At 34.9% G+C, this 27,526-nt stretch overlaps 1 protein-coding gene across 1 annotated transcript; it reads right to left on the bottom strand.

Moving 5' to 3' along the window:
* Nucleotides 1–6,383: 6,383 nt before the first annotated feature.
* On the bottom strand, nucleotides 6,384–27,256 carry LOC147410874 (toprim domain-containing protein). The gene is made up of 21 exons (XM_086441087.1): nucleotides 26,850–27,256; nucleotides 26,650–26,777; nucleotides 25,503–25,558; nucleotides 25,351–25,408; nucleotides 25,127–25,240; nucleotides 24,503–24,583; nucleotides 23,232–23,312; nucleotides 20,664–20,729; nucleotides 20,313–20,429; nucleotides 17,648–17,695; nucleotides 17,470–17,555; nucleotides 17,149–17,209; nucleotides 16,596–16,778; nucleotides 13,102–13,233; nucleotides 12,054–12,115; nucleotides 11,313–11,396; nucleotides 9,883–10,014; nucleotides 8,880–8,976; nucleotides 8,642–8,776; nucleotides 8,493–8,560; nucleotides 6,384–6,823 (listed from the first exon to the last, which is right to left on the bottom strand). Exons 1-21 carry the CDS (start codon nucleotides 27,103–27,105, stop codon nucleotides 6,754–6,756), a joined length of 2,115 nt encoding a protein of 704 aa, XP_086297213.1. The 5' UTR covers nucleotides 27,106–27,256; the 3' UTR covers nucleotides 6,384–6,753.
* Between the last annotated feature and the right edge of the window lie 270 nt (nucleotides 27,257–27,526).

The raw sequence follows: 27,526 nt of genomic DNA, 5'->3' as shown, positions 1-27,526 counted from the left end.
TTCCTTCTTTTTGGGACTTTCTATCATTAAGATTCTAATTACTTTTAACTTAATTCCTTATTTTCAGATATTTGGACTAATTGAACAGTTCTACCACGCGTCTTTGACCCAATACCACCCCGACCAACCGAGATCTGAACCCATGGTTGGTTTGCAACCGAGCTTACTTTCGGATGAGTTGGCTCGAATTTTCATGCCTTACTTGAATCCATACGTGCCACATGTCACCTATTGGTACTGTACAAAAATATCATCCACGTGTAGGATGCCATGCTATACAACTAGAAATTCAAAAAAGCTATATAAATGAGGCAAATGAAAAGTAAAGGTATGAAATTTTGAAATAAAGAACACGTATTCTGCAAAAATTCTCCCTGACTTAATCGGTCTTGTTAACGTGTGTCATAAAGGCACACGTTAAAGTATAATAAATACACTTGGGAAATTGTATTTTTTACTGAAAAAGTCCTTACAATTTTCTCTCTTTTTAATCAAAATGCTTATTTCCAAGGTGTATTTATTGCACTTTATTGGATCACACGTTAACAAAACCCATCATTAAAATCAATGATAGGGACCACGGAACTGTAGATTGATAATTGGACTTCTCCATCAACACTAAGATCAGGAAGAGTTTGAAGGTACGTGGTAAAGACCCGACACCCACATTAACATCTGATAGTGAAAGTGCCTCGATAGATTTTGCCACGTCTCGATGTCGATTAATGTTAAAGGTTTTATTAATCATTAGTTAGAAAAACAATTGAGTTGGGGCAATAAAACCTCTTGCCTTATAGTCGGTGCCAATTAATAGCAATTGGATGTGTGGAAGTTCAAAAGTCGCAATTGATAATTAAATATGTCTCTATAATGATAAAGGGGAAACGTTTTCTTGATTAGGTATCCAACTTGGTATCTGGACAAGCAATAAATGTTTGAATTCAAGGAAAGAAGCTATTACTTACTTATTTCACTTTGAGAAGAAAATGCCAGAATTCCACCATCATTTAATATCTCATCAATCAACTAAAGAAGTATTTATATCCATCCAAGATTGGGAAAGACAAAAATTAGATATTTAAACTCTACTAATGTGACTTTTTCAAATATATTTTATTTTTATGGATTAGATAGTATAATCTTGAGTGTTGTATATGGGATATTGTTTTATGAAAGGATTTGTTTGATCGTAGATGTGTTGAAGGGATCAATTTGACTAAATATCCATATTCTAATAATAAAGTTGCAATATGGACTTTTTGTTGGCTAGTCGTTGTAATATGAACATATGATTTCACTTAAAATTTCAAAATCGATTGATTCTGGGTCGAATAATTGGTTCCGGATATTAGTTCTAAAGTAATCTAAGTTAATTTATAGAGTTAATTAGATAGGTTTTCAATTTTCTTAGAAACCCTAGTTTCGATTTTATGGGAGTGCTTTTATTTTCCTTTTTTCGCTAATTTTATGAGAAACCTACCTAGATTCTATATAAAACCTAAGGGACAGCTAGGCTTATTGTGTACTTTCTTCTTACAATTTTAAGACTCCAAATTTGTAATGGATGGTTGAGAGAAATTAAAGTGATAGGTACTCTCATCAACTCTCTATTATTGTTTGAAGAGACGATCAACTAAAATGCAGTAGAGTCACTAATCTTTCAAGAGTTCTCTTTTTAAATATTCTCCATTGAAGTGGTAAGCCATCAACCTGAAGGATAGCATAGAATATACTAAGTCGAGGCGACCTTTAGGCATTGACAATCTATATTGTTCTCACGTTTCTTTTCTCAATGACAATTTCGGACTGATAAGCGGTTAATACTTGTAGGTCATGAGCTCAATACCCAATGTGAGGATTAATTCCTCAAAGGCACACCCTCACTTACTTGGTCCATGTGATGTGCGAGCGTTGCACCTACCTTGGAACTAGTCCATGGACAAGACCATGGTCTATGAACTGGGGAAAACCCAAATATAGGCTTGGTCCGCTGTCTACAGGGATACCCAGTTATTAAAAAAAAAAAAACATATCTTGATCTAATAGTTTTATTTTTATGTATTTTTTTTCCAGTAAAACTGTTACAATTCCATGTTGAACTTGTTTAAGTTCTATTCATGCATAAGAAAAAACGTAGTGCTATCGTAAATGGCACGGTTTAGTGCATAGAATTGATTAAACTACTTAATTTTATTTTTAATTTTTATTATACCCGCCATCTAATATTACACACACCAACAATATCTAATCCCATAAGAGTCGTGATGAATGAACACAGCTTTTGGTACGCGATTGGTACGCGGCTAACCTGACAAGGGCACAAAACCATAGATCTTTTTCTTCAAGATACACAAGAAAAAGATCTACGTGCCCTTGCCACATCAGCCGTGTACCAAAAAACATGTGCATTCATCATTACTCATCTCATAAATATGGCTTGTATATCATTATATATTTTTATTTTAAATATCCAACTAACTTAACCTATCAATAAAAGAAATGCAAAATAAAGGTCCAAACCAAAACCCTTAGCCTATTGTGATAGAAAATAGTATTTATGTAAATGTGAACGTTTTCTAGGCGAAATTACATGTATCGCAGATCGAGTCAAAAATTCTCAAACTACATAATATAGGTTTGTATAAAATTAAAATAAATTAATTAATAAATCATACCTTGCGATTATCTATGTCGATAATCAAATTTGAATATGATAAAGAGAGGTAAAAAATCACTATCACTTTCGCAATTTTTTATTTCTGGATCTTCACCTCAGATATCCCAAATTTTGATGCACCGAGTACTTATATGTGTACTCAACAATTAAAACATTTAAAGAAAACTAAGAGATTATAGACAATAAGTTATTATTACATAAGTTGTTGTTTTTTGAATAGGTAAGTCCCTTATTTATACTACTTCAAGATTGAGAATTAAATTCTCCTTTTATAAATATTTTAGAAGTGGATATTATTTAATATAAAAAATCCCTTACCTGCATGCACATGAAAAATGTGATTTCATTAAAGGGAGAGCCAGTTTCATGCTTGCATGCTCTAATTCGAATACAATTTGTTTAATAAAGGATTTGCACTAATGCATGAATGGGATTTTTGTATTTATAATGAAGATTACAACCAATAATATTTGATAAGAAACTTCATGTGTGAATACTTGCACAAGTTAATTTAATAACTTCTAAATTTATTTTATAAAATGAATAAGTTTCTCTTATAAATTTTTAACCATTAATAATGGGATTTTACATTTACTTTAAAAAAATTATCTTGTACAAATGCATGCATTTGGGTTTTATATATATATATATAGAATAACTCGAATTGTTACTAGAGACACTCATGTATTACTTTTAATGAGAAACATGCAACAGACCTTTCATATATTCTATTATATATATATAACATTAACTAACTATCAATGTTATATATAATTCCATCTCTTATTCTTCTTTATTGGAAAACTCCTAAATTCATTAATAAATATTGGTTCTAGGTGGAATCTCCATGGGTTGAGGGTATGTATACACAGTGCTATCTCGCAAATACCATCACAACATTGTACTCTGTCCCATAATCGATACACAATGTACTGAAAAAATAATTCAACCCATATATGTAATCACATCGTGATCTTTCCACTTCACTCAAGTATTTTATAAATCATTAGATCATTAAGAGTTTTCCCACCATCTTAATTATTTAATATATAACAAATGGCAAAAAAATATTTTAAAAATCATTTGATTAAAATCTCATTGCTCGACATCTTTATTTATTCATCTAAATATTAAAATGATTCAAGATGTGGGAAGTCATGGAAATGGTCACCCTGTGGAATCTCATATTAATAGCAACATAATATTCTCATGAGATCAACTAGATCCCCAAAACATCTAGTATATTGGGCAATGAAGACCTCAAGCTTTTTACGAATCAAGTGATTATAATTAAAGCTCATAAAATTTCATATAATTCTAGGTTAAAGGATCAGTATGAATATATAAAGAAAAATCATCAAGAACTTCATTTAATGATGTCAAAATTATGTGACCAATCACATATCTAGTGGGAGAAAATAAAATAATCTTCTGCACGATTCTCCAATATTTGTCAAAACATATTCACATGCCAATGAGACTACCCAGCCACGATGTAAAAACTTGAATCCATAGAAATGATCATCATGCATGTGAGAGCCATAAAAATGATTTGCCCACAAACTCATTTCATAATCCTAGTCAAAATTCGAGGTTTACATGGATCTAGTATTTTTTAAAATTTCTCGATAGATCTACTATGGTAAAAAATCACCTACAATGTTGTCTTGGTATAAAACATTCATATCTAATGAATGTCAAAACTAATTACCCATAATACATAATGATCGTATAATCATATTATTTATATCAAATATGATCAAGCCTTACTTAGTTTATGGATTACAAATAAAATTGTCTCAAAATACAATTAACTTGTATGAACACAGAAATATTTACACATTTAATGCGGCTTTCAAGATTTCCGTTGTTTAATTGAAAAAAAAGACTTCTAAGAAAAGGAAATAATAATGGATGGGGCCTTTCAAACAATAATCAAACAAGAATCAAACAATAATGGGAAAAAAAAAAAAGAAAACAAGAAGTGATACTTTGCTTCTTTTGCAGTTGAAAGGTACCTCTAAGGATTTAAAGACCATGTTCCCACTAAATGAATTGATTCAAACTTGAAAACCCTCACATTTTGAATGGTCTTTTGGTTAGGTGAGTTCATTTATGTCTAAACCAATTGGGCCCAACAAGATCTACAAGGAAAAATCAAATCTTACATGCGTTATGTTTAAAAATCATAAATGAATTAGCTGAGATATTTAATTGGAGTCATGAACCCTAATCAAGAGTAAGCCCTAGGACCACAAATTGGCATAAAGCCAAATAAATTGGTGAACCTCTATAGATTATTTTAATTTATTGATCTTATTCATTTATTTTGAAAAATAAATTAGTATTTGAAAACAATATTTGGTGTATTATTTGTGATGGAAAATATGACATGTTGAATTTTTCAAAAAGGATATATTAAAAAAAAAAATTGTCTTCTTTTGCCTCTAATGTTTAGTCCCACATTTTGGATATGTAAAAAATTACTCTACCTCTATCTATTCTTTGTTTTTTCCAATGTGGAGAGAGTATATGGATTAAACCTAAAGGAGGACAAAATCTATTTGAAAAAAAAAAAATCGTATTTGTTCGGGCCTCGAAAGCCTATTGACTTCTTTTCATTTTTAACCTCCATTATAATCTCATGTTCAAATTATTTTCTCCATTTTTACCCATGTTATATACATCATTGGGATGCCCTTCAATACAGATGAACCAATGGGAATGTATTGTCTTAGTGCGATCAAATTGATGATTTCTTTCTTTGCCTACAAGTTCGCATATCACAAACCTACAGAGTTTCTCTAATATTTGCAAAAACAAAGAGGAGTAAGTCAAAATTACTTTTTGTCCAAATGTTCAAAGAGGGTTATAGCCCCCACTCGCCCTTACACTACCACCCCTGAATACAAGTGGACCAATGGGAATATGTGGTCTCAGTGCGGTCTCCAAAATTGCACTCAAGAAGAAAAATCAACGTCAAGCAAGAAATTTGAGAGGAGCACGCATTCAATGCTCCTCTATCCTCCGTAAACTTCCACAAATTTTCTTCTCGTGCTTGGTCACTGTTGAATTTGTTCAAGGAGCAAAAGAAAACTCAGCCTAAAACCCAAAAAATATTAACATCCAATGCAAAACTATGTGAATTTACATCGATTTGCAAATGCACCGAGCGAACATATACAACAAGGTGCTCGACCATGGTTGCATTTTCTGCATTACAGACGTAATTCTTTGTTCTTTCTAGTTAAGAGGTCTGGGAAAAAAATTCTTTTATTGCCCAAATCATCTCGGTCTCGTCCGTGAATGAGATGAAAAATTGAGATTGAAAACCAAGGAGACTTTTACGGAAAACAAGTGTTTTAAAAAATTTCTAGATCAGCTATAGATTTTTTTTAATAATTATATGTTATTACCTGAACAGAAAATATCATACAACCTCGTTTGCTGTTTATTTACTTACCCTTCTGTGTGAACTTACATTCTACTCAAAAGGCATAAAGGTCCATTAATCAAACTATAAAAAATGCTTCTGTGAAGAAAAAAAAAATACAAAATTGGATGTTGTGGATTTGTTAAGTATTAAAAAAAGTATGGCTGGTCGGGTAATTGCTGTAATACATGTAGCTGTTTTAGTAATTTCCCCCTTTTTCAGATTTTAATCATAATAAAAATTAGATTTTTCCATATTAGAGGCGTGTAATCCTTAGATTTCAAATTGAAATCATATTAATAATTAGCTCTCTACCTTACAGACAGGTAACTTTAGCTTTGAAAATTTAAACAATAATAATAAAGAAAAAAAATCTGCAATACCAATTATCCTGATTTGAGTATAACAGATATAAACATTAAAGATTAGAGCAAAAAATCGAGCCCCAACTGACGATCGTAAAAGATTCTTTTCTGGGGCTGCTGCTCTGATCTTCATCGATATGTATAAGCACCTGTTTTTCACAAAAATGACTTGTGGCCTCCCCCACAAAGAGTGAACCCTCCTTTTAATTCCTTCCATAACATTGTGGAATTCAAGAGTCTCACTCATAAATCAAGTTAAAACCCAAAAGTATTGGTGTTTATTTCCGTTTTGCATAAGTCGGCCGCCTTGACTTATCCTCATCCATGTCCTGAAATTGACCTGTAACCCTGCCCAAGTTTGTCGTATATATCAAGACTATGATCAGTAAATCAGCCAAAAAAATTCATCCCGAATGGGGTGAGAGAAGATCAAGGCATGACCCACTCAATCAATAGGAATAACTAAATGATTCAAATCATGTTTAATATTTTGTATCGTTTCATCCACGGCATTCCAGTTTCGGCCAGGACAGAAATGAAATATTGAAGGTTTTGAGAATGTTTCAGATTGTCTTGGCATGTCCTAGTCAAGCCTCTCAGTTTTTCTCCCGACCGAAATGCCGCCTTGAGATGAGATTTTAAACCTAAATCCAAACCATGGTTTTAAGCTCCATACCATCTCAGAATGTTTTGGCTGAACATTGAATGTTATGGTTTCTCTCGAAATGTCTCCAAATTATTCCACTTGGATTTTCTCCTGATTGAAATATTGGCTAGAGACAATTTTAAACATTGATCCAAACCACCACTCTGAATAAGTATAGAGGGAATGGTAAAGACAGCATACAGAATCTCAGGGTGTGTGCACAGCCAAAGTTTAAAATCTTGTCTCAAACGTAAGTCTCAATCAGGAGAAAAATCAAGAGTATCTCGACCAAAACACTCAAATGTTTTGGGATCAATGTTCCATTTTGGTCTCAGCCAAGACATTCCAAGATGGTACAAAACTTTAAACCATGTGTACAATTCAAATTGCCGTAGGAAAACTTGCATACATATAGCAAATTAATTAGATACCCTGCACATTCCTTGCACTTACTGATACAAAAAATATAGGTTTAGGCCTTGATAGGCAATTGATTCCCTTGGCATGACGAAAAGAACACTCCCATTCTTTTCTAAACATGTTAAATTGAGAGCAACAAAATTTTGCAAATGCAGAAATTATTTGCAAGTATAGGTGAACTTTTCATGAATTGTGTTCTAATGCCCAAATTTTTCAATGAACATAGAATTCACGTCCTATTCACAAACTTATCTTAAAGATCATTTTTAACCATGAAAATAACAATTCAAATTTTTCTTATAGTCCTTTGTGTGTATGTGCGCCACGCGCATGAGCAAGAATTTTTTATTTTTGGTTGAGAAAGCTGGATGAGGTAAAAACAAATACAATAATATAATATAAAAAAACAGCACACCGGGAATTCATACTGACAAACACGCCCCATCCATGGTTTTAAATCTCTGTTTTGCATCTTGTAAATTAACGAGCGATACTGAGATGACTAGGAAGACTCATCTCAGTATCTTGGGCAATTTTGAAGCTTTTTTTTGTCAAATCTATGAATCAAAAATAAAAAATAAAAATTTTAAACATCTCGGTTTTGGAATCTCGTCTCAATCACAAACAATCGATGATTTTTAAAACGATGGTCCATTCCAAATACAAGATCTTCAAAGAATATGAGATTGATCATTGAAAATGATGTTTGAATGTCCTCTTCAGTCTTGCCGAATTTTTTTAATGCATTTGTCAGTAACCAATCGAGTTATTCTCAAAATTTACTCATACACTTTTTTTTTTGCAACAAATTGCCAACTATGTTCCTAAGTACTTTAAAGAGTGCCATGAGTCATTAGTGTTCTATCTAGACATAAATTACCATCTATAACACCCAAATCGTGGATTAGACACATAAATAAGGCAGAAAACATAGAACTGAAGATGGCATACCTGTCATATGACAAAAAGGCATCACCTATATTTCCTATGACCTTATTCCGTACCTTTCGAACACAAATCTGCAAATAAATAGTAGACAAATGACAAATAACTTATTTCCTCGTAAATGTTTTAGAGAAGGATAAAAGAGCAAAACTCACCTGCACTTGGTCCATAGGTCCAGCCTCAGGATCCCGATTACGGTGAACAACAATTCCATTGTCGCATTTGTTTATAAAGTGAGCACTTCCACTAATATCGTACAAATTAGGAGGACCACCAACCCAACTATGCAACTGTAATAGGTTAAGGTGGGAAAACATAAGAAAGCTGAAAAATAAGGATATTCAAAATAAAATAAAAAAACGAAAGCCTAGAAAGGTGTATGGTGGCAGGTACCTGTCTAGGATGTGCTACAAACCAGACATGACATGAGTGATGTTGAGCAAAGCGTTTAATCTTGGTAAGCATTTGACTAACGTACTCTGTCTCAGTCCTGTTACAGATGAAATGATATTTAGCATGCACTCAACACAGTGTATTATCTTTTTTGTTAAGGGGAATGCTAACATCCAAGACCTCGTGAGGATATTAGCATTTTCCACCACATTCACTTTCCAATGATGCCCCTGCCCATTGTCTTTTAGTGAAAAAGACAAGGGTATGTTGGTCTTTTACATAATAAATGCTTGTTGACATTGATTGCTACAGCATTTATAGCAATTAAGTCATTTAAAACCAATGTATAAAATGCCCTTAGCAATTATTACATAAAAGACAAGCATTTATTACGTAAAAGACTAACATTCCCTTGTCTTTTTCACTAAAAGATAAAAATGGGTAAGAGTATTATTGGAAAATGAATGTGGTGGAGAATGCTAACCTCCCCATGAGGTCTTGGACTTTAGCATTCCCCTTTTAATAAATGAAAGATTTATTAACAAGGCTGAAGCAAAGGAGGTCAAGAAGATTACCTGAATATATGGGCAAAGAAAAGAACTAAAAATAAGAAGAATATTCAACATATGATGGGAGGATGATTTAAGGCCCATACTATAGGGTGATATTAGACATTATTTGGACCACTGTCACATTTTTTTCTACTTTCCCAAAAATGAAGATCGGATGGTCATATAAGTTCAGTTTTCAGTGTAGAATAACTTCTTGATGGAACCCATCCCTTCAAAGGGTAAAATTCTGAATGATGGATTTTGAAAGGGTGCTTAATTTCATCATTTTTGTTCAAAAAAAAAAAATAATAATAATTAAACAAAAAGATCAAGGGAAAAGGAAGAAGAAGACTAATATTAACTTCGAACTTACATAAAAATTGAATCACAAAGATGCTAGTTTGCTAAGTTGGTGCAACATACCCACTGATCATTAAATACTAAAGACTCACATGTTGTTAGGACGCTGGTGATCCAGCTCATTGTATGGATCAATCACAAGTCCACGCACACCATGCCTTAGTACTGCTGCTTTAGCAAGCTGAAGAACCCACTTAATGGATGGAAGACAATCATCCTCGCACCTGTTCCAAAACCAAATGATAACGCAGCAAACAAGAACATAGAAAGAAAAGTCAATGCGGTTTACAAATTCAATCCTGAACATCAACTTGGTTTTTTGGAAAGAGAGTCGAATATTAAGCATCAAGTTGGCATTCTGACTCTTCCTGAAATCCACAAAGTATCAAGTTTATTGTTGAAGGCAGAGTTCTAAAGCCTGATTAAATTCATCACATAGATCAAGTCCAAAACATCTAAAATGATGCTTGGGATGGAAACATGGACAAGTCTGTTTAACATCCCGGAAATGTGGCTATCGAATGGTTAAGATGAGAGAACCCACAGAACGCACAGAGTGATTCTAATCATCCAAAGACAGCTTATTGTTTAACACCCATACTATGCAGAATCCCTTTTTTACTTTGAAAATTGGTTTTTCTAGAGATATTTCCTTTACTAAATTCTATCCAAGATCTCTTTCATCATTACGTCAGCTGTTCTTAATATGGTAAGGGAAATAACTTTTGTCAACTGTTTTGTAGCTGCTTGTCCTCTTTCTTTATGTTTTTATGTTATATTGTTGGATGGCCACCTCTCTTATATTTCTTACCTTTTTAATAATAAATTCTTTCATCTATCAAAAAAAAATTCTTCACCTTACAAAATAAACTTCTTTGGAAGAGGTCAAAACTACTCCAGAAAAACTAATTTCCTTTCTTTTTGTTAAATTCTTGTGTTCGCTAAGATGCAATGATCAGGTGCATATAACCATCTCATCTATGAAATATCCAAGTGAAGACCCTCCAATTGGATGATCTGGGTTTATAGGATGCCGCATCGCATTTATAAAGGGAAGGATAATGGAGTTTCTACAAACATGCAAGACTAAAATAAGGCGCACATAGGCTACGTCACAAAGCCAGCTTCACTAAGGAGGAGAACCTGAGCCCAACATGAGTCATTTTTCACATTCTTAATAAGCAGATAGAAGGAATTCTAGTGAAACCTGCAGACAGTAATCAGATTTGGCACCAAAAGTTTTCCTTTTCTACAAAAGGTCTTTTTGTCCGTACAAGATATGGATTATTGCTCATCTGAATCAAGATTTTTCTTCTGCTTGACCGGCTTAAAATAATTGTGTAGTAGGCCTTCTTTTGCTTCTAGGCATGAACATGATCCATTAAGTTTACAGGCCTAGACATCAGGTCATGCTCAACCTACAGGCATACTGGCTCAAGCCCGGCTTGTAGCTGGTCAAGCCCAAAACCTTGAAGTACCACACAACCTTCAATTGAAGAGAGAGAATAAAGTTCAAGCTCACCTTATGAGATGAAATGTATCATTCAGCCATTCCTTCCCTTGTTCGAAGTCCTCAACGCTCATCCGTTCAACAGATTCTGAATATCTATGAATGATACAATAACCTATAGAGTTAAGAAAACTTATGTGCTTTTGTAAATAAAAATAATCTCAACAATGGTTACAATAATTCAATCTATATGTGGCATCCACTCTATATGGATCAGTCTGATGTTTTACTTGCAGAATACTGATGTATACATATATAATTAAGTACATCTCTATTTTGGAAACAGAGTCAATATATGAAACAAATATCAGCAAGAATCTCAATCTCCTAGACCTGATTGTCATGTAATATAAAATTATTGCATTTCTGAAACATCAGGAAGTCAGAACACCATTACTCAGCCATAAAATGGTAAATTACTACTCATATGAAGCGCATCAACAACCTAAACAATTGACTGAAAGCAAGCAATCGTGTGAGGCATTGTTAAAAGGGTGTTCTTCACTTAAAGAACATGATTGCTCGAGTTCAACTAGGCTAACTCAACCGAAAATTCATTTTTGTTCACAAAAATAAGGGATTTGGACTCAATTCCAGGTGCCTCATCAATCAAGTCCAATTTATCCAAGTTCTGACTTAGTCAGAGCATCAAATAATAACAACAATAATAACTAATATGTTGCAGAAAAACAACAATAAAAGGACCAAACTAGGCTGTGAAGAGTGAAAGACAATTATGATTCACAAATTTACCTAGCATGGAAGAAGGGCTTTTTGATATGTTTCTCCAAAAGCTTCCGTGCATGTTCCCGAACCTAATGATATGAGTAAAATGAGCATGGGTCAGGGTGAATATGAATAGGCATTCTGCCCATGTTAACATTGCACAAGTGCCAAATAGAGACATTAGGTAAAAGAACCCGTCTATAGTAAATCACCTTGGAACTGTAACATGAACAAAAACAGATGTAGATTTACCTTCTTTCTTTTCTATCCTTCGTTCTTTTTTCTTTTTTCCTTTTTCTTTTTTCTTTTTTTCTTTTTTCTTTTTTTGATTGGTAAGCATTTTTAAATGAGTTCAGTAACACGGTTGTGACGGGAATAAAACCCAGGTCTATGGTATCATCACACAGACTTTACCAACTAAGGTTAATACGGGTAAAATTCATGAAGATCATTCAATAAGACATCAATTACATTTCCTACTTATTTCGAAACAAAGACAAGGAAAGAGAATTGGAATGTTAATAAAGTTGGAGGGGTAATGTATCATCGATAAAGGGGAGAAAATGAAAGGGTATTCTTGGAAAGGGATAGAAGAGGAAAGGCAATAAATTTGGGGCTACTCTTGGAAACGAAGAAGAAAAAAGATAATAAGTACCCTCGAGATTTGCAACAAGATTAAATCCCAAAGGGAATAAAAGAGAAGATAATAAAGTTGGGAAGGGGGTATTTAAAGTTAAAGGGGTATTCGGGACAAAATGGGTAGAAGATGAAATGCTATAAAGTTCATGGTATCCTTGGAAAGTGAACAAAGAGAAATGAGAATAAAGGTAAAAGTTGAGTCATCGAGATACATTCTTTGTGAGGTAGAAAGATTGAAACAAAGTTGAAGGGGTAGAAGAGAAGAGGCAATAAAGTTGAAGGGGTATTCTTGGAAAGGGAAGATAGAGAAGGGAATAAATTTGAAATTTTTCCTTGAGATACATGCGACATTGAATCTAAAGCACTCTTTACGGGGGATAAACATTGGCAGAAGATAACCGTTGTGTTTTATTATATAAATTTTTTGGTAGCTCACCTTGTTCTCCATTGAGCAAAGTGCAAACTTCCATTCTACACTTTCATTAAGATTGCATAAAAGAGCATCAATCCACTCGCTCTTGCCTGAATTGGGAACACCAGTTATTATAGTCAACTCACCAGGCACAACCTGCTCAACACAAAGCATTCAACAAGTTAAAATATTAAATATCGTTTGTGTCTGCATGTGTCTCTAGATATATTAGAAGATACAAAACTTATTGAAGCCAAGAAAAATAAAGGATGTTGAGAAGACCTGCCTAATATAGATGAGAGATAAAGACAAACAGAAAACAGAAACAAAGTAACAATCCACAATGCTAAAGAACAAAACCCAAAATCTCACCCTCCACCCTCACGCAAGCTCCCACTTGAACAGAAAATACTCAATAAAGACCCCCTTAAATTCATCAAAGGATTTTTCACTAAAAGAAACCGATGCTTAAAATGTTAAGAATGACCTCACGTAGAGAACACTCATTCCCCCACAAAATTACAGCTGTTATGCTCCTTCCAAATGCCCCAACCTAGAGCAAAGGGAACCAACAACCATAGAATTCTTTCTCTTGATGAATAGTTACCCACCTCACTTGGTGAAACAATTCAAGAAAAAACCTACATCCTAGATGAATAGTTGCCCCACATTGATCAAGATCAAACTGTTAGGTATGCCGACTTTTTCCCATACCCTTTTGTCCATCCCAATGTCAGTGGCTTACTATCATGGCTCAAAATTTTGTTGTTTCAGAACCTTTCAACAGAGTATTCTGATTTTGACTGAAACCGAAACGAAACAATTGAATCCTAAACATTGCATATTTCGGATAGGGTTTAGAATCCTTTGGTCGAGACCTTTTTGGTTTTTCTCTTGACCAAACAAAAAAATTATACCTTGTTTAGTGGTAGGTAAAAATGATAAAAGACTTCTTATGGGGGAATGGAAGGATACTCACAAATTCCACCAATTATAGTGGAAGACGATTTGTGAGTTTAAGGAGTGGGCATGGCACCAAGCTTTTCAAGGATATGAACATTGCTTTATTAGTTACATAGTTTTAGAGATACATGGTAAAGAGCCTATGATGAAGGGTGGTTATTGGCAACTTCCATTACCCGGGAGTGAGAGGATCATGGGTGGAGTTCTTCCTCATCTTGGTATGTGTTGGAGTTGGACAATCCAGAAACAGTCCAACTAGCCTTACTAAGTTAGTAAGGATTCACCCTTACTGGGAAAAATCCCCAAGTCGGAGATTAGCAGACCAAGAGCCGTAGCAGCAGGGGAGGCATGCCGATCGCCACTTGTCGCATTAATGGCAAATTAAATATATTTTGGGACATATAAGATCACCAGTTTTTAGCTGGCTGGTATCAGTAGTGAGGGAGCAGAGGATTCATCGCCCAATCACGCAACAGCAGCCTGTAGCACCTGTAAAGGCACCACCAGGCCGGAAATGTGAAAGTCCCCTCTCATCCACTATTGAAATGCTTAGAGTTGTGTACACGTGTAGACCCTAGCCCAATACAGAATAGGAAATCATCTTCCAATTTCCCATCCTTTTTTTCCCCCGATAAATCAAACTTCCTTATCTTCTCTCACTTCTACTTTACTGTGCCAACCTCTCAGATATAATTGGAGAACATATAGTTAAGCTCCATTTGTATACTTGGTGGAATCTGGCATATCTTAACCAAACCCTTTGCATGGGCTCGCCGTGCACTTGTATGGTCTGGAGAGGCTTACTTGTCTTATAGTTTAGGTGCTTTAGCTGTCTTTGGTTTCATCGCTTGTTGCTTTGTCTGGTTCAATAATACCGCTTATCCTAGTGAGTTTTACGGGCCCACTGAGCAAAAAGGTGGTGGGAAACCAATCACTCGCAACGCACTACACGTAATCAAAAGGACGACTTCCAACATCTCTCCCATTAGTTATCACTTACACCCACTTTTCTTTCAATGCAAAATCCCATTACTTATCTAGGAAATAAATGACTAAATTGAAATTATTGAACTATGACATGCTGGCTGACTGCTAATCCTCTAAACTTCTTGTAAGGCATATCTGAAACTTAAAATTAGTCCAATGGTGTAGTGCAGCCAGTAATGACCTAGAACAAATCTAGTATGGTCATATCTGTAATTAACAATAAGAAGGCAGTGATTTGATGCAAATCCATTGGCAACCAAAAACATTTGAGTTTTCATCATTCCCCTTTATCAAGAAACAAAAGCGAACAAAAATCATAGTCGTTGAGTGATAATTATTCTATCCAGATCCAGATAAAACATTAAGCTGATCCGCATCTGAACTATCTGTTTCTTTAGTGTCTCAATCTAGAAGTCCCCAAGCCCCCTCTCTCAACTTCCCTCTAATCCAGGGAAAAAAATATTCAGACTGGGTTGGATCAGGGTCGTTCCACATCCTGATCCAGCTATTTTTTTTAGTGCCCCGGATCAGGAACTGAATAGGATCTTGATACCTGGACCGTACAGGTTCCATATTAATTCAGTCAAACTAGATCCAGCCCAGGATCCATTTCATCTACCAAATATGAGTTAGGTAGATTAGGTTATGGAGATTTGAGGGTGGTTGTTCTTTTGGAGTAAATTAGACCCGGACTCTAAAGGGGTGCTTTTTGAGGAGTTCGTCTTTAGATGGAGTCTTTGTATTTAGAGTAGTGTTGTAAGTCTATTTTCTTTGTAATGCAGCCGATTATCTCAATCACTGTTATTTTCTTTGGATTAATAAATTTGTTTACCTATCAAAAAAAAAATGTGTTAGGTAGGTCAGGATTTGCAAGAGAACGCTGATGAAAATCCAACTCAGATAAAAAATGGAAAAAGTATTTGGACCAAGTTGAATCTGGGGATGGATCCATGTCCAACCCATATTATAAGGCAAAACTCCCAAATCCGTATTTTACATGTTCTCTAATACAGATCCAACGTAACGATGCAAACCCACTAGATTTAGATTTGGATTGGAGTGGATTTTGAGTCAAGCCGACAGCTTTTACGCACTAATTCTAGACCACGAGGTCAGAAACAATGTGAATCCAGTGTTTAATTTTCATGCCAATGTTGGAGATAAAAGACATCTTAAAGAAATCTTGTTAGATAAAGTAACATCATCGCAGCCCGTTATGATTTGTTGGGCCATTGGAGGAAAAGGAACAAGTAGGTATTTGAATGGAAAGAGTGCCCCATCCAAGAAGTGATTATAAGTTATATGGTTTTTCTTTTCTTTTGGTGCAAGGCCTTTAAGGAGTTCAAAGGAATTTTCTTTGAGTATCTGTTGTTTAGATAAGATCAGATTTGTTTCAATGCTGAGTAAGGTGTTGTCTCTTGGTGGTGGTGTCGCATATTTGTATCTTTCTTCTGTTTTTTCCTTTTTCCCTTTGTATGTAGGCCTATGACTACTTTCTTTCTTCAATAAAATCTCTACTAATAAGAAAATACAGATACGGACACGTTTCAGGACATAGTAATGCTTACTTTGTATAACTGATCCAAAGCCCTCCATCCACTTGAGACACCGAGCTCATATCCCAGACTACAATGATAATATGCATCAATTTCGGGGAAGAAATCGCTAAATCTGAACAAACCACGTATGGGGTATAATTCAGCTTGGTCAATTACTTCTCTCAGTGCATGTGGTCCAGCATACATGAGCACCTGTGAGCATAAGTTGAGAGCTGATCAGTGCCTTAGACGAAAATAAAATTCAGAATTAAGCCCAGAAATTCATGCTGAAATCTCAACAGATAAAACAACCAAAACTTCAACTTCTAAAAGTGTCCTCTTTCCTAAAGAAATTGTATTTATGCATTCAATGTATTTGAACACAATTAGCCTAACTCTTGATTACCTCTTCATTGATACAAGATTGTTGCAGCTAACTGACTATGAGAAACTAATTAATTAATTTAAAATTAAAAAAACAAAAACATCATTTGTATCTATCTGAAAAATAATTAACTCATGGTCTATTAGCCAAAAACTAAGAATGCCTCTACCCGAGAAAGTGCAGAAGTTAATACCACACCTCATTTGCATCTTTGCAAACATCATCGTTACTTTTCTTCGGCCATTTGACTCGCCAACATCTGTTTCCCAAGAAATCGAAGTGTTAAGTAGATTAAATTAATTTGAGGTAGTAAACTTTTTTTTATAGGTATGAAGGTGAAAACGGGATTTGATCCCAGGTCTGTGGTATTACCACCCACAAACTTTACCAGCTCACTGAGTTGGAACCTTCCAAGGAAATTGTTTTCATAAAGAAAACAACAACAAAGCCTTAACCCAAAGACTTGGATTGGCTTTATAGAGAACCACAATAACAAGAAATTAAGGATGAAATGTAAACCTTTCTCTCCCAAGGCGGCGTGCAAGCTCTTCAGCCAAGGCTTGGCCAGGTAGATCTGCGTCAGTGGCTAGGATAATACGAGATGCCTAAGAAGATAGAAGAAACACAAGGCTTAATGTAAGATTCATAACTGTAACAAGGCATTTATATCAAAAGAAAGAGAGTTAATAGAACACACCTTTTCCAAATACTCTTTGCAGTTCCATAAATACTGATACTTTGTGTCCTAGCTTTGCAAAAAACCACTACAGGAGGATTAGATCTCAATTTTCAAATAAGACATGGAATGTTAATGAAGCAAGGTTACGGCAGATAATTTACAGTGCAACCAAAATGTTAACCTTGAGAGCGAATTTGGTTATAGAGTCCGTTATAGCCTTGAGCAAGGAGTTTTTGTGGGAGTTAAGAGTTCAAACAGGGTTTTTAACTGCAAAAGAAAGTATAAACACGAAAACCACATTGGGCAAAATAGGACTGGTGTGTGATTGATTTGGAAATAAAGCATATGACCATGTTAATTGGAATTTCCTTGATTCCACGACGGGAAGAATGGGCATAACGTGGAAAAATTGGATCATGAATTATGTAACATGAATATCATTCTTTATAGGTGAATGGTAGTCCAGCAGGCAATTCTAGAAGTTGAAGATGGAGAAGACAAAGAGGTTCCATGTCTCCTTTCTTGTTTGATATTGTGGGGGAAGCATTGGAGAGACTTACATCAAGAGTAGTTGGAAGAGGTGACTGGAGGATTCGTGATGAAAAAAGGGGGTCCCATAGTTGTTGATGCATCCTTGAGTCAACTTTGGTATTTGAGAGGTTTATTGTGTTGTTTTGAAGCGGTGTCTAGATTCATGATTAACCTCTCGACTATTAAGATGTTCGAAGTTGGAGGGTTTATATTGATTCTTTTGCGAGGGTTATTTATTAGAGTTTTCTTATTTTCCATGGTAGAATCTAGTAGTTTATGATATTTTTTGCGCTTCATAATTTCATAAGCAACATCTTAATTAGTTTCATAGTCTTGCATCAATTAGTGTCAATTACTTATATCCTATTGGTCTAAGCTTTGGAAGGATGTTCAGAGAATGTTTTTTGAGGACTTTGGTGCTGTTTGTTGAACTGAAAAAAATAAGTGTTGAATAGCATTAAGCGCTGAAACCTATAAGCGCTAAATTTACGTGCTGAAAAAGTTGTTTGTTTAGATGCAAAATCATGCTTGTTACACATTACTAAAATTAGTAAATTATCTTCTTTACCCTTACAATCATATTATACATTATTTGCATATTTCATATACCTATTTCTTATCAAATACAATAAAATATATTATTTCTTATAAAATTAAAATACAATTTATTTTTAAATAATAAGTACTACTCAAAATTTCAATTTATATTTAATAAATTTTGAATTAAAAACAATAATGTCATACACGTCACTAAAATTTGAAATCAACATAGAAATAATGTAATTTGGAATGAATAATTTTCAATGAAAATGAAGGATGTGTAATTATAAAAGCACCCCACGAATTAATAAGGGCAACCCACACCAAAAACAATTTTTTTAATCTTATATAGGTTAAAGTTTTTGGAATGAACCAATTTTTGGTGAAGATGATCTATATGGTCTAGAGATCATACTCACCAAAAATCAGCCTATTCTGAAACTTCTAACTACGTCAAAACTAGTTTTCAAAAAAAAAAAAAAAAAAATGGGCGATTTACGATTCTTGAACTTGTTTTGATAGGGTTAGAAGTTTCGTGATTGGCTGATTTTTGGTGAGGATAATCTCTTCATTGTAGAGATCATCCTCACCAAAAATCAACTCATTCCAAAAAATTTAACCCGTATAAGACAAAACAATTTGGCCATGGTGTGGGTTTATTAATTTTGGGGTGTTTATATACTTATCCATAGGATATAAGAGGTAATATCCTTTTAAGTATAAGGGCATACTTGTCCATGCCCAAAAACGAAGGGTATACTTGTCCGTGTCGAAAAAAGCAAAGTGCTTACCGCTTCAGCACTTTTTTTCAGCATCAAAATAGTGCTGAATTTTTTTCACTTATTTTCAACAATAAGCACTGAAAATATGGAGTAAACAAACGCGCTATTTTGACAAAAGTGCTGAAATTTTTTTTTCAGCAATAAGCGCTGAAAAATAGCGCAAACAAACACCACCTTTGTCTTTATGTGGGATAGTCTACTTCAATAGATAGCTAAAATGAAATGTATCTCTAGGGTAAACTAGTTTGCGTATTCTTAAACCATGAGACCCTAAATGCTTAAGAAGGCCTCCTTGACCACAAAGATAACGCATGTTTCTCCTTCTAGTGGAATCAAAACCGTTTTACACTTGTCAAAACCTAATTAAAAGATTGCTATAGATGGACCTAAGCTTCATTGGCTTGGAATTTAGCATATCTTTTTGGGTTCAAATAGGTTAGGATGGGATAGAATTTTCCACTGAGGTGGTGTAAGAATCTATTGAAGTTTTCTCAATGAAACATACATATATAATGTAAATTTTCTATTTGTCAAAACTTCGGGAATACAAATTTTTTGTTATTGTTGACAGTTATTTTTCTTCACACCAGTAGTTATTTCTCACTGGTGGAAGTTCTCCCAATAGAATGTGAAGCAAATCAAATCAAACTTAGGTTTTTCTCAATGCAATAGTTTTGCATCAAAACAATTGGGATTTATCTAGCCATGTTTATTCCTACATACCAGAGAAAGTAAATTTGATTAAAAGTCGACATAATTAAATTTAAAACTCAGCATATAAAATTTAAATACAGCGAACAGCTTTCAAAAATTTTGAGGTTGAATCGGACCTCTTCTTCAGATGGCAACTCTTTTCCTGAAACCTTTGAGGGTGCCCCATCAGGAACACTAACGCAATTACGGAAGCCCGCTTCTTCCATTGAAAGCTTATCCATTTCACCCTCAACCTATAATCAAAAAACATCAATCTGAATCAGAAAAGGAGAAGGAAAAGGAAGGATAGTTCCTATTGACACACCAACTTTTGCTAATGCCACCCCAAGATGTGAACTAATTCTTTTTTGTGATTTACATGTGAATTGGGGTGGTGTTAACAAAATTTGGTGTGGCAATAGAATCTCTCAAAGAAAAACTTCTATGTACTTGTACATGAACAGTCCAAGGATGGAAACAGCATTTACAATGATAATATCACTTGCTTCCTTTATATCATCCAGTCCATACAATATTTTTTCAGTATTCTTCTCCTGAAAATTAACAACAGAAATAAAATGATTTCAAATCGGAACAACTTCATCTCTCTTTCCAACAATGCATATATACAACAAATGCAATCAATAACCTCTATTAACAACATAGATATAACGTGGCGTACATGCCAGATGATAGGGCCAACCATTCGAAGCAATATGAAATCTCTTTTGCCAAATGACCACATCAGATGGTACAATATGCCCATTGTATAAAAATTCAACATATTATACAGAAATATACTGAATTATTTCCATTTCCACATGGCACAACACAAAATTTAACCAGTAGTTTGTTTGGTATATATTTCAGTATAAATCACTATTAATTTCGTGAAATATGTACTAAATTTTTCAACATATTTCCATGAAATATACCGAAACATTTCCATTTCCTCACAGGCTCTACACCAAAATTAATCAGTGGTTTATTTTTGGGTATATTTTTGTGGAAATCACTAATCACTTCATGCAATATTTCTGTAATCAGTGAACTTACAACGGAAAGAATCAGATTTTCCGCATAAAATGTAAGATTTTGGTATGGATATTTTGATCAACAGTAAAAGTTTCATTCCTGGAAAAAAAAACTAGATATACTAATAAATTTATAAGCTACTGGTAGAAAGGATGTGTAAATTACAGAAATATTCATTCATATGTAGAAATGAATAATGATTAATTATCTATCACTTTTTTTTTCAACTGTAAATTTATTAAGAGAAGAGAATAGTAAATACAACTGGTGATTGACATGACCAACCACAAGAAAAAAGCTAAAAGTTACAAGGAGAGTCCCATCTAAATATGAAATCCTCAAAAAAGACACCCTTAATAAAACATTAGCAAATCGCATAAACTCACACATACAATCATCTATATTTTAATTCATCAGATATATTATTAAATTACGGACACTCAACTTTTGATATGTTCCAAAATTATGAAGGAAAAGGAAACCTTTTATAGGATAAGGATTTGATGATGATGGATGCTTAGGCTCAATATCATATTGGTTGAATTCTACCAACTAGGATGCAGGATTCTCAAGAAGGCATTGAGTACAAGGGGTGTTCTGTAAATTAAAATAAAAATATATAATTTAATGTGTGAATGTAGTACTTAGTAATTCATTTAAGCAAGCATTTTACATATTAAAATGTTGTAAGTTAATGTGGAACTAATGTTCAAATTTTTTATTTTTTATTGTTTTGATAAGCTAATGTTCAAATTTCTACTTAGAATATAGTTGTTTTTTGTTATCAAACTTCCAAATACCCACTCCAACGCGTAGGAGAATGCTACCAATCTTCCTTTCCACACTATCATTGATTGTAGTTTGATGACTGGGTGTGTTCTCATAATCTATGGTATCATTTCCTACATTTCAATTTCAAAAAATAAAAATAAATAAATATGTCCATAATTTCCACAATATTCCTATCATTTCTATAAATATTGTATTTGTTTCCACACTAGTCGAAATATTTCAACGAATATTTCCATTTCTAGGCAAATGACAGATACCAAAACTGAAATATAATACCTTGTGCATAACGTAGATGTATGGCCATGATACATTACCAATATTGAAACCAGATGATGCATGGATACCTCTACACTAAAACTGTAATTTCCCATTGGAACATTAGTTACTTTCTAAACTCCTAGCAATTTTCTTGTCAACAATGAAATGTGTAAATTGTATATTATGATAATCTTTTCAAAAACAATTTACAATAATTAAGTGGAATTACCGTTTTCATAGCGAAAACACAAAAAGGAATGATGTACACATCGGAAATTCCACGTAACAAGTACTCTGGTGTGGTTGTCGGCTGAGAAGTGTGTATCCGCGAGGACAGTTTCTAAACTACGCAATGCACAGTGATGTTTTGGTCACTGTGGACCAAAAGGTGGCAACATAGTACTAAAACATATGTGCTCAATGGGAGTGAAGAATATCATTATCAAATTCAATAATATATCATTATCAAATTCAATAATCCACGCGACAGGATAGACTTTGCTCATAGGTTCGTGTGCGCGTATAAAGTATAGTTTTCCACTATCCTCTCTACCTTACGCATCATTTATGAGACCCGTCGTATAGTCTTTGGCGCAATTGACTGCCCCAAGTCAAAGCAATGGCGCAGTCACAGTAGTAGTATTCCTAGTTCCCTGGACAGTTGTCCATCTTAGCTATTTCTAATGATTAATAATGGTAGATGAAATGATACTGCTTTCATTTTATTTTATTTTATTTTTAGAAGTATACTGCTTTCAATTTTCAAACATGAAAACAGTACAACTTTCAATCATTGTCAATGTTTAATTAATTTAAACTTATTTCTAGCATGAGTGGTACGTACTTTTTGTATTGAACTAATACCTTTCATCCTAACCAGTATGAGAAGTCATGGCCAAGACATATCAATACTTCAAGCATGATCATATCAAACATTATTTTCAAATTTACGGTGAAGTTGTCACAAAAACCTGCCAAAACTTTTTGTTGATGTCACGGTACTTGCAACTAACAAGGACTCCATTTCGTCTATAAGTAAATGCAATTGCAACCTGTCAACACAGTTCCAGTCGTTAGATACAAAAAGAATTTGATACCTCACTCTTGAAGTGACCAATAGGGGTGGCATAATTCATAAAAGATGGGATTAAACGCTAATACCATTTTTATTTTATTTTTTTGTGAAGATGCAACTTGCCACCATCTTTTTCAAATAGAGGCTAGAAATTATTATATTAAATCTACAAATGATATAATATCTACATGACTAGAGGGCGTCTGTGCCTCTTTGAGGTTAAAGGGGCAAAAAGGGAAAGATAGTAAAGTTAGAGGGGTATTATTGAAAAAGGGGGAGGAGGAAGAAGAAAGACAATAAAGTTGGAGGGGGGAGAAGAGAAAAGGCTATTAATAAAGTGGGGTTGTGTGGACCTCACTCATTTGTCTCAATTTCAAACCTCATAAAACTGTAGCAGTAGGCATAGGCCTCCTCTTTTGGGTTAAAGGGGTAAAAGAGTTAAGATAGTAAAGGTAAAGGGTTATTATTGAAAAAGTGAGTAAAAAAGGAAAGACAGTTAAATTGGAGGGATGTTATTGAAAAGGGGGGGGGGGGGGGGGGGTTAGGAACGACAGTACAGTCGAAGGGATGAAGAGCAAAGGAAAAGAGGTGAGGTAGTGTGGACATCACTCCATTGTAGTTGGAATGAGAGTGGGTCGTTTATCCCCCACAATTGTCGTTAGAGTGAGGTCTACAATTGTGTTTTATTATATAGATTTAATGAGAAGAATACAAGTAGAAGTCTTTCTGCCTGAGCTCTGCTAAGAAAATTGGCACTAATACGGCATGACCAAGAGACAGTTCAAGGTTCCCAAAGATTTCCTAAACCAAAAATAGAGCAGTTGAATGATATGACCCACGTCAAAACATAACTTCACCTCGGACTCCGGGCAAAATATATTTTAGGCAGCAAAAATAGAGCCAACCCACCTAGATGATCATGATCCTCCTCCAAGATATAGTTCACCTCGGACTACGGGCAAATATTTCATGATTGTTGAAAAAAATGTGTTTTTACGATGATTAAGAACATCTAATCCAGCTAAGAGATATCGTGGGTAGGGTGGACTACTACAGTCAAAACAGACCTGAATTTTGTTGTTCTAATAATAAATGATGGGATTCCTTGAAACCACATATTAATAAATAAATATCATATTGTGCTACAGTTGGTACAATCATGTGAACCTCTTCGCCAGATCTTTGCATAACAGCATTTCTCCGCAGCGTCTCCCCCGATATCATTCGCTCAGCAAAGTATGCAAGTAGCTGCCAGAGAAAAAAAGGATATTACAGGCTCACATATGTTGTATAAGCCAAAAGAATTAAACAAATTTCTAAGAATGCTTAAATTAATGTCCCAGTGCAAAAGAAACATGAATTAAAGTAATGTTGCAGATTCTTGTGTATAGAATCTGGGATTATTGTTTATTAAAATTGCTTCAACGGCTGGAGTTTGATAAATGACCAGAATGCCCCAAAATGTAAAATAAGGCACTAGTTGATATTTTTAAACCTCCTAAAGCATATATTATATTTTGAGTTACTTTCAGAGGCCCCATCAATTAAATAATATTAAAAACTTCCATGATGAACGCCTAAAAAACTTCATTAGTTTTCCTCAGTTGTGGCCATGTATTCTTTCATAGCCCAACCATGTTACCCCCTCACCTGTGGTGCGGATGTGTCATCTGCATATATGTCCTCCCTACTCACTCTTGTGCATTGTATGCCTCTCAAGGATGGCACTACAGACTACATTCATGTTGAAATTGCAAAAACAAAATTGAATTCGTAGTAGAACTTAATTACCTCATCACATAATGGTTCTAACCCAATGCTCTCCTCTGTTATTACTCTATTTCTGGACTTAACTTTGGCCACTTGATTGACCTTACCATATGATACCCTGCCACTTTCATCGCCCTGCACTCAAATGAGTATTACTTGGCAAACTATAAGAGAACTCTCATTACCAATAATCTATTCAAATACAAACCAAAAAATAACTTTACATAAATTAAAAACCAATTTACCTTAACATGGCCTCTAAAGCCACATTTTGCTCTAAAGCATTGCCACATGGCAACATTCCTGCAAAATTCAGAAACAACCTATAATAAGTTAAACAACTAATGTTGATCAAAATAAGATACAAATCGATCAAAACACAGTTCAAGAAACTTACCCATCTGGGTCGATAAAAAGGGAGAAGCTCCTCTCCCTTGAATCCCCTCCCTCGCACTATTGCAAACAAAATATAAAATTCATATGCATTTTCCATTGGATAAGAAATACGTACAAAGGAAAAAAAAACAATGGAGAATAGATATTCTTACAAAAGTACAACTACCCAAAATTCAAAATTATGATAAGAACCTAACCCAATACACCAAAAGCACCTATGCAGTAATGGTGTGGATGGTTAAGTCCTTATCTCTTGAGGTCATAACAACCACCACATTCCGCAATCAACATCCATGATGGCCCACTCACTGGTGGCTTCACACTAGTACCCTTTTTTTACCAATCCCCTTGTTACCTTTTTCCCTAGGTCGCCCCCTTCCGTCAATCGAACCATAGAGGAGGCATTGGCTCTGAAACCATTTAATAAGAATTTAACCAATGCACCATCCCATTAGAACTCCGCAGTTAAGTGTACCTGGGTGAGAGTAGTACTAGGATGGGAGACCTCAAAGGACCACCTCAGTCATAAAAAAAAGGCACCTAGGCAATTATGGTGCATGAGGTTAATCCCTTGTATGAATCCGACTGACACACCAAAAGCATCAGTTAACCCCTTTTCTATCTAGAGTCATAAGACACCACGACGCTCCATGGCCCACTCTATGGCAGCTGTACCTCGGGTACCCTTCTTAAGGACCCCCCGGGTTGCCCTTCACCCAAGACTTTGAGGTGGCTTTCAATCTATTACCCTTCTTTTTTGGGCCCCAAGGTCAATCGTTCCAAATTTGAATCCAAGACATGTTGGCTCTGATACCAAGTGGTTTTAAAACTCGGTTTCGCGTCTCGTCTCATTCATGCCAGATACTGAGTCATCTCAGACGAATTTTCCAATACGTTTGAGATGTCTCGTTCAAAGAAATGAACATGGGGTTTGATATCTAGTCCGAAAAATTGTCTTGTCCGTCCGTCTTGTCCATGCCTGATACCGAGATGATTTAGGCGATACGTCTCGGTCTCGGACAAGTTTTGAAACCATATTACCAAGAGATGGAAACCCAACAGATACACCAAAAGCTCTTATACGTGGTACAAAAGAATAATCTATGATAGAAACAAAGGACGTAATATATATATATATTTGAGTATACCTCTGGGCATATCAAACGACTGTACTCTCCAGGCTTACAATCATCACACTGAATTCCTTGATTCTCCAATTTCACCTTCAGAATCGACAATGGGTCGAGTATTTTGCCCTCTCGATGCTCCAAATTAACTTCAAAAATCCCAACAAAATAAAAAAATATATACATATGAAAAAAAAAAATTACAAGGAGAAACGAAGTACCTGGTTGTATGACCTCGGGATGAGCAGCATAGCAAAACCCAAACTTTTTTTGGGAGAAATGGGTGAAATTGGATAAGGGTTTAGATGGAGAGGTAGAGAAGAGTTGTGGACGGTATGTGTAGAGACGACGAAGGGAGGAAGAAGAGATGGGTGTTAATGAACAAGGTGAGGATTTAAGTAAGTGTTTGGAGCCCATGAGGAGGATGTTAGAGGAGAAGAGTGTGTGGAAAGGACGGTGACAAGGGTGGAGTAGCATTGCAGAGAAGAGTAAGAGTTTACGGTCTTTGGTTTTTGGTGGTTTCAAGTTTCAGCCCCCTCTTTCCATTGCTGACATAAAAGAGAGAGTGAAGGGTTTAAGGTTTGAGGAAAAAGCAGAGAGAGTCGCTTCTCACTTGGTTTGAAAACAAAGAGTTTTAAATATTAGGTATTCTATCTCACTGTCCAGTGTCCAGTGTCCAGTCCTCTTTATTACAATTTACAACCCTCCGTTTAGGTGGTGTTGCGGTCAGAATCCGCCCGCGTAAACCTTTAACGTGGAATGTTTAGGACTTTGAGCTATGGGTGTCCAAAAAAATCCGAAACTGGTAATTCGGATCAATCCGAACCGATTTTTTAAATTCGACCACCGGACCAGAACCAATTTCCTACCCAAACCGTGACCAATCCGATCTTCACAG

This window comes from Akebia trifoliata, chromosome 1, assembly GCF_017979445.1.
Source record: "Akebia trifoliata isolate Shusen 1 chromosome 1, ASM1797944v1, whole genome shotgun sequence".
Lineage (NCBI taxonomy): Eukaryota > Viridiplantae > Streptophyta > Magnoliopsida > Ranunculales > Lardizabalaceae > Akebia > Akebia trifoliata.
The sequence above is the reverse complement of the archived record's forward strand: the minus strand, read 5'-3'. Positions and strand labels throughout refer to the sequence as shown.

What these genes read in the sequence shown, in the direction of transcription:
- LOC147410874 (XM_086441087.1), bottom strand. Translation starts at nt 27,105, where the DNA reads ATGCTACTCCACCCTTGTCACCGTCCTTTCCACACACTCTTCTCCTCT. An exon ending in TCCCGAGGTCATACAACCAG is followed by an intron (nt 26,778 to 26,849) that starts GTACTTCGTTTC and finishes GGATTTTTGAAG; the next exon opens with TTAATTTGGAGCATCGAGAG. An exon ending in TGCAAAGATCTGGCGAAGAG is followed by an intron (nt 23,313 to 24,502) that starts GTTCACATGATT and finishes CTGTGTTGACAG; the next exon opens with GTTGCAATTGCATTTACTTA.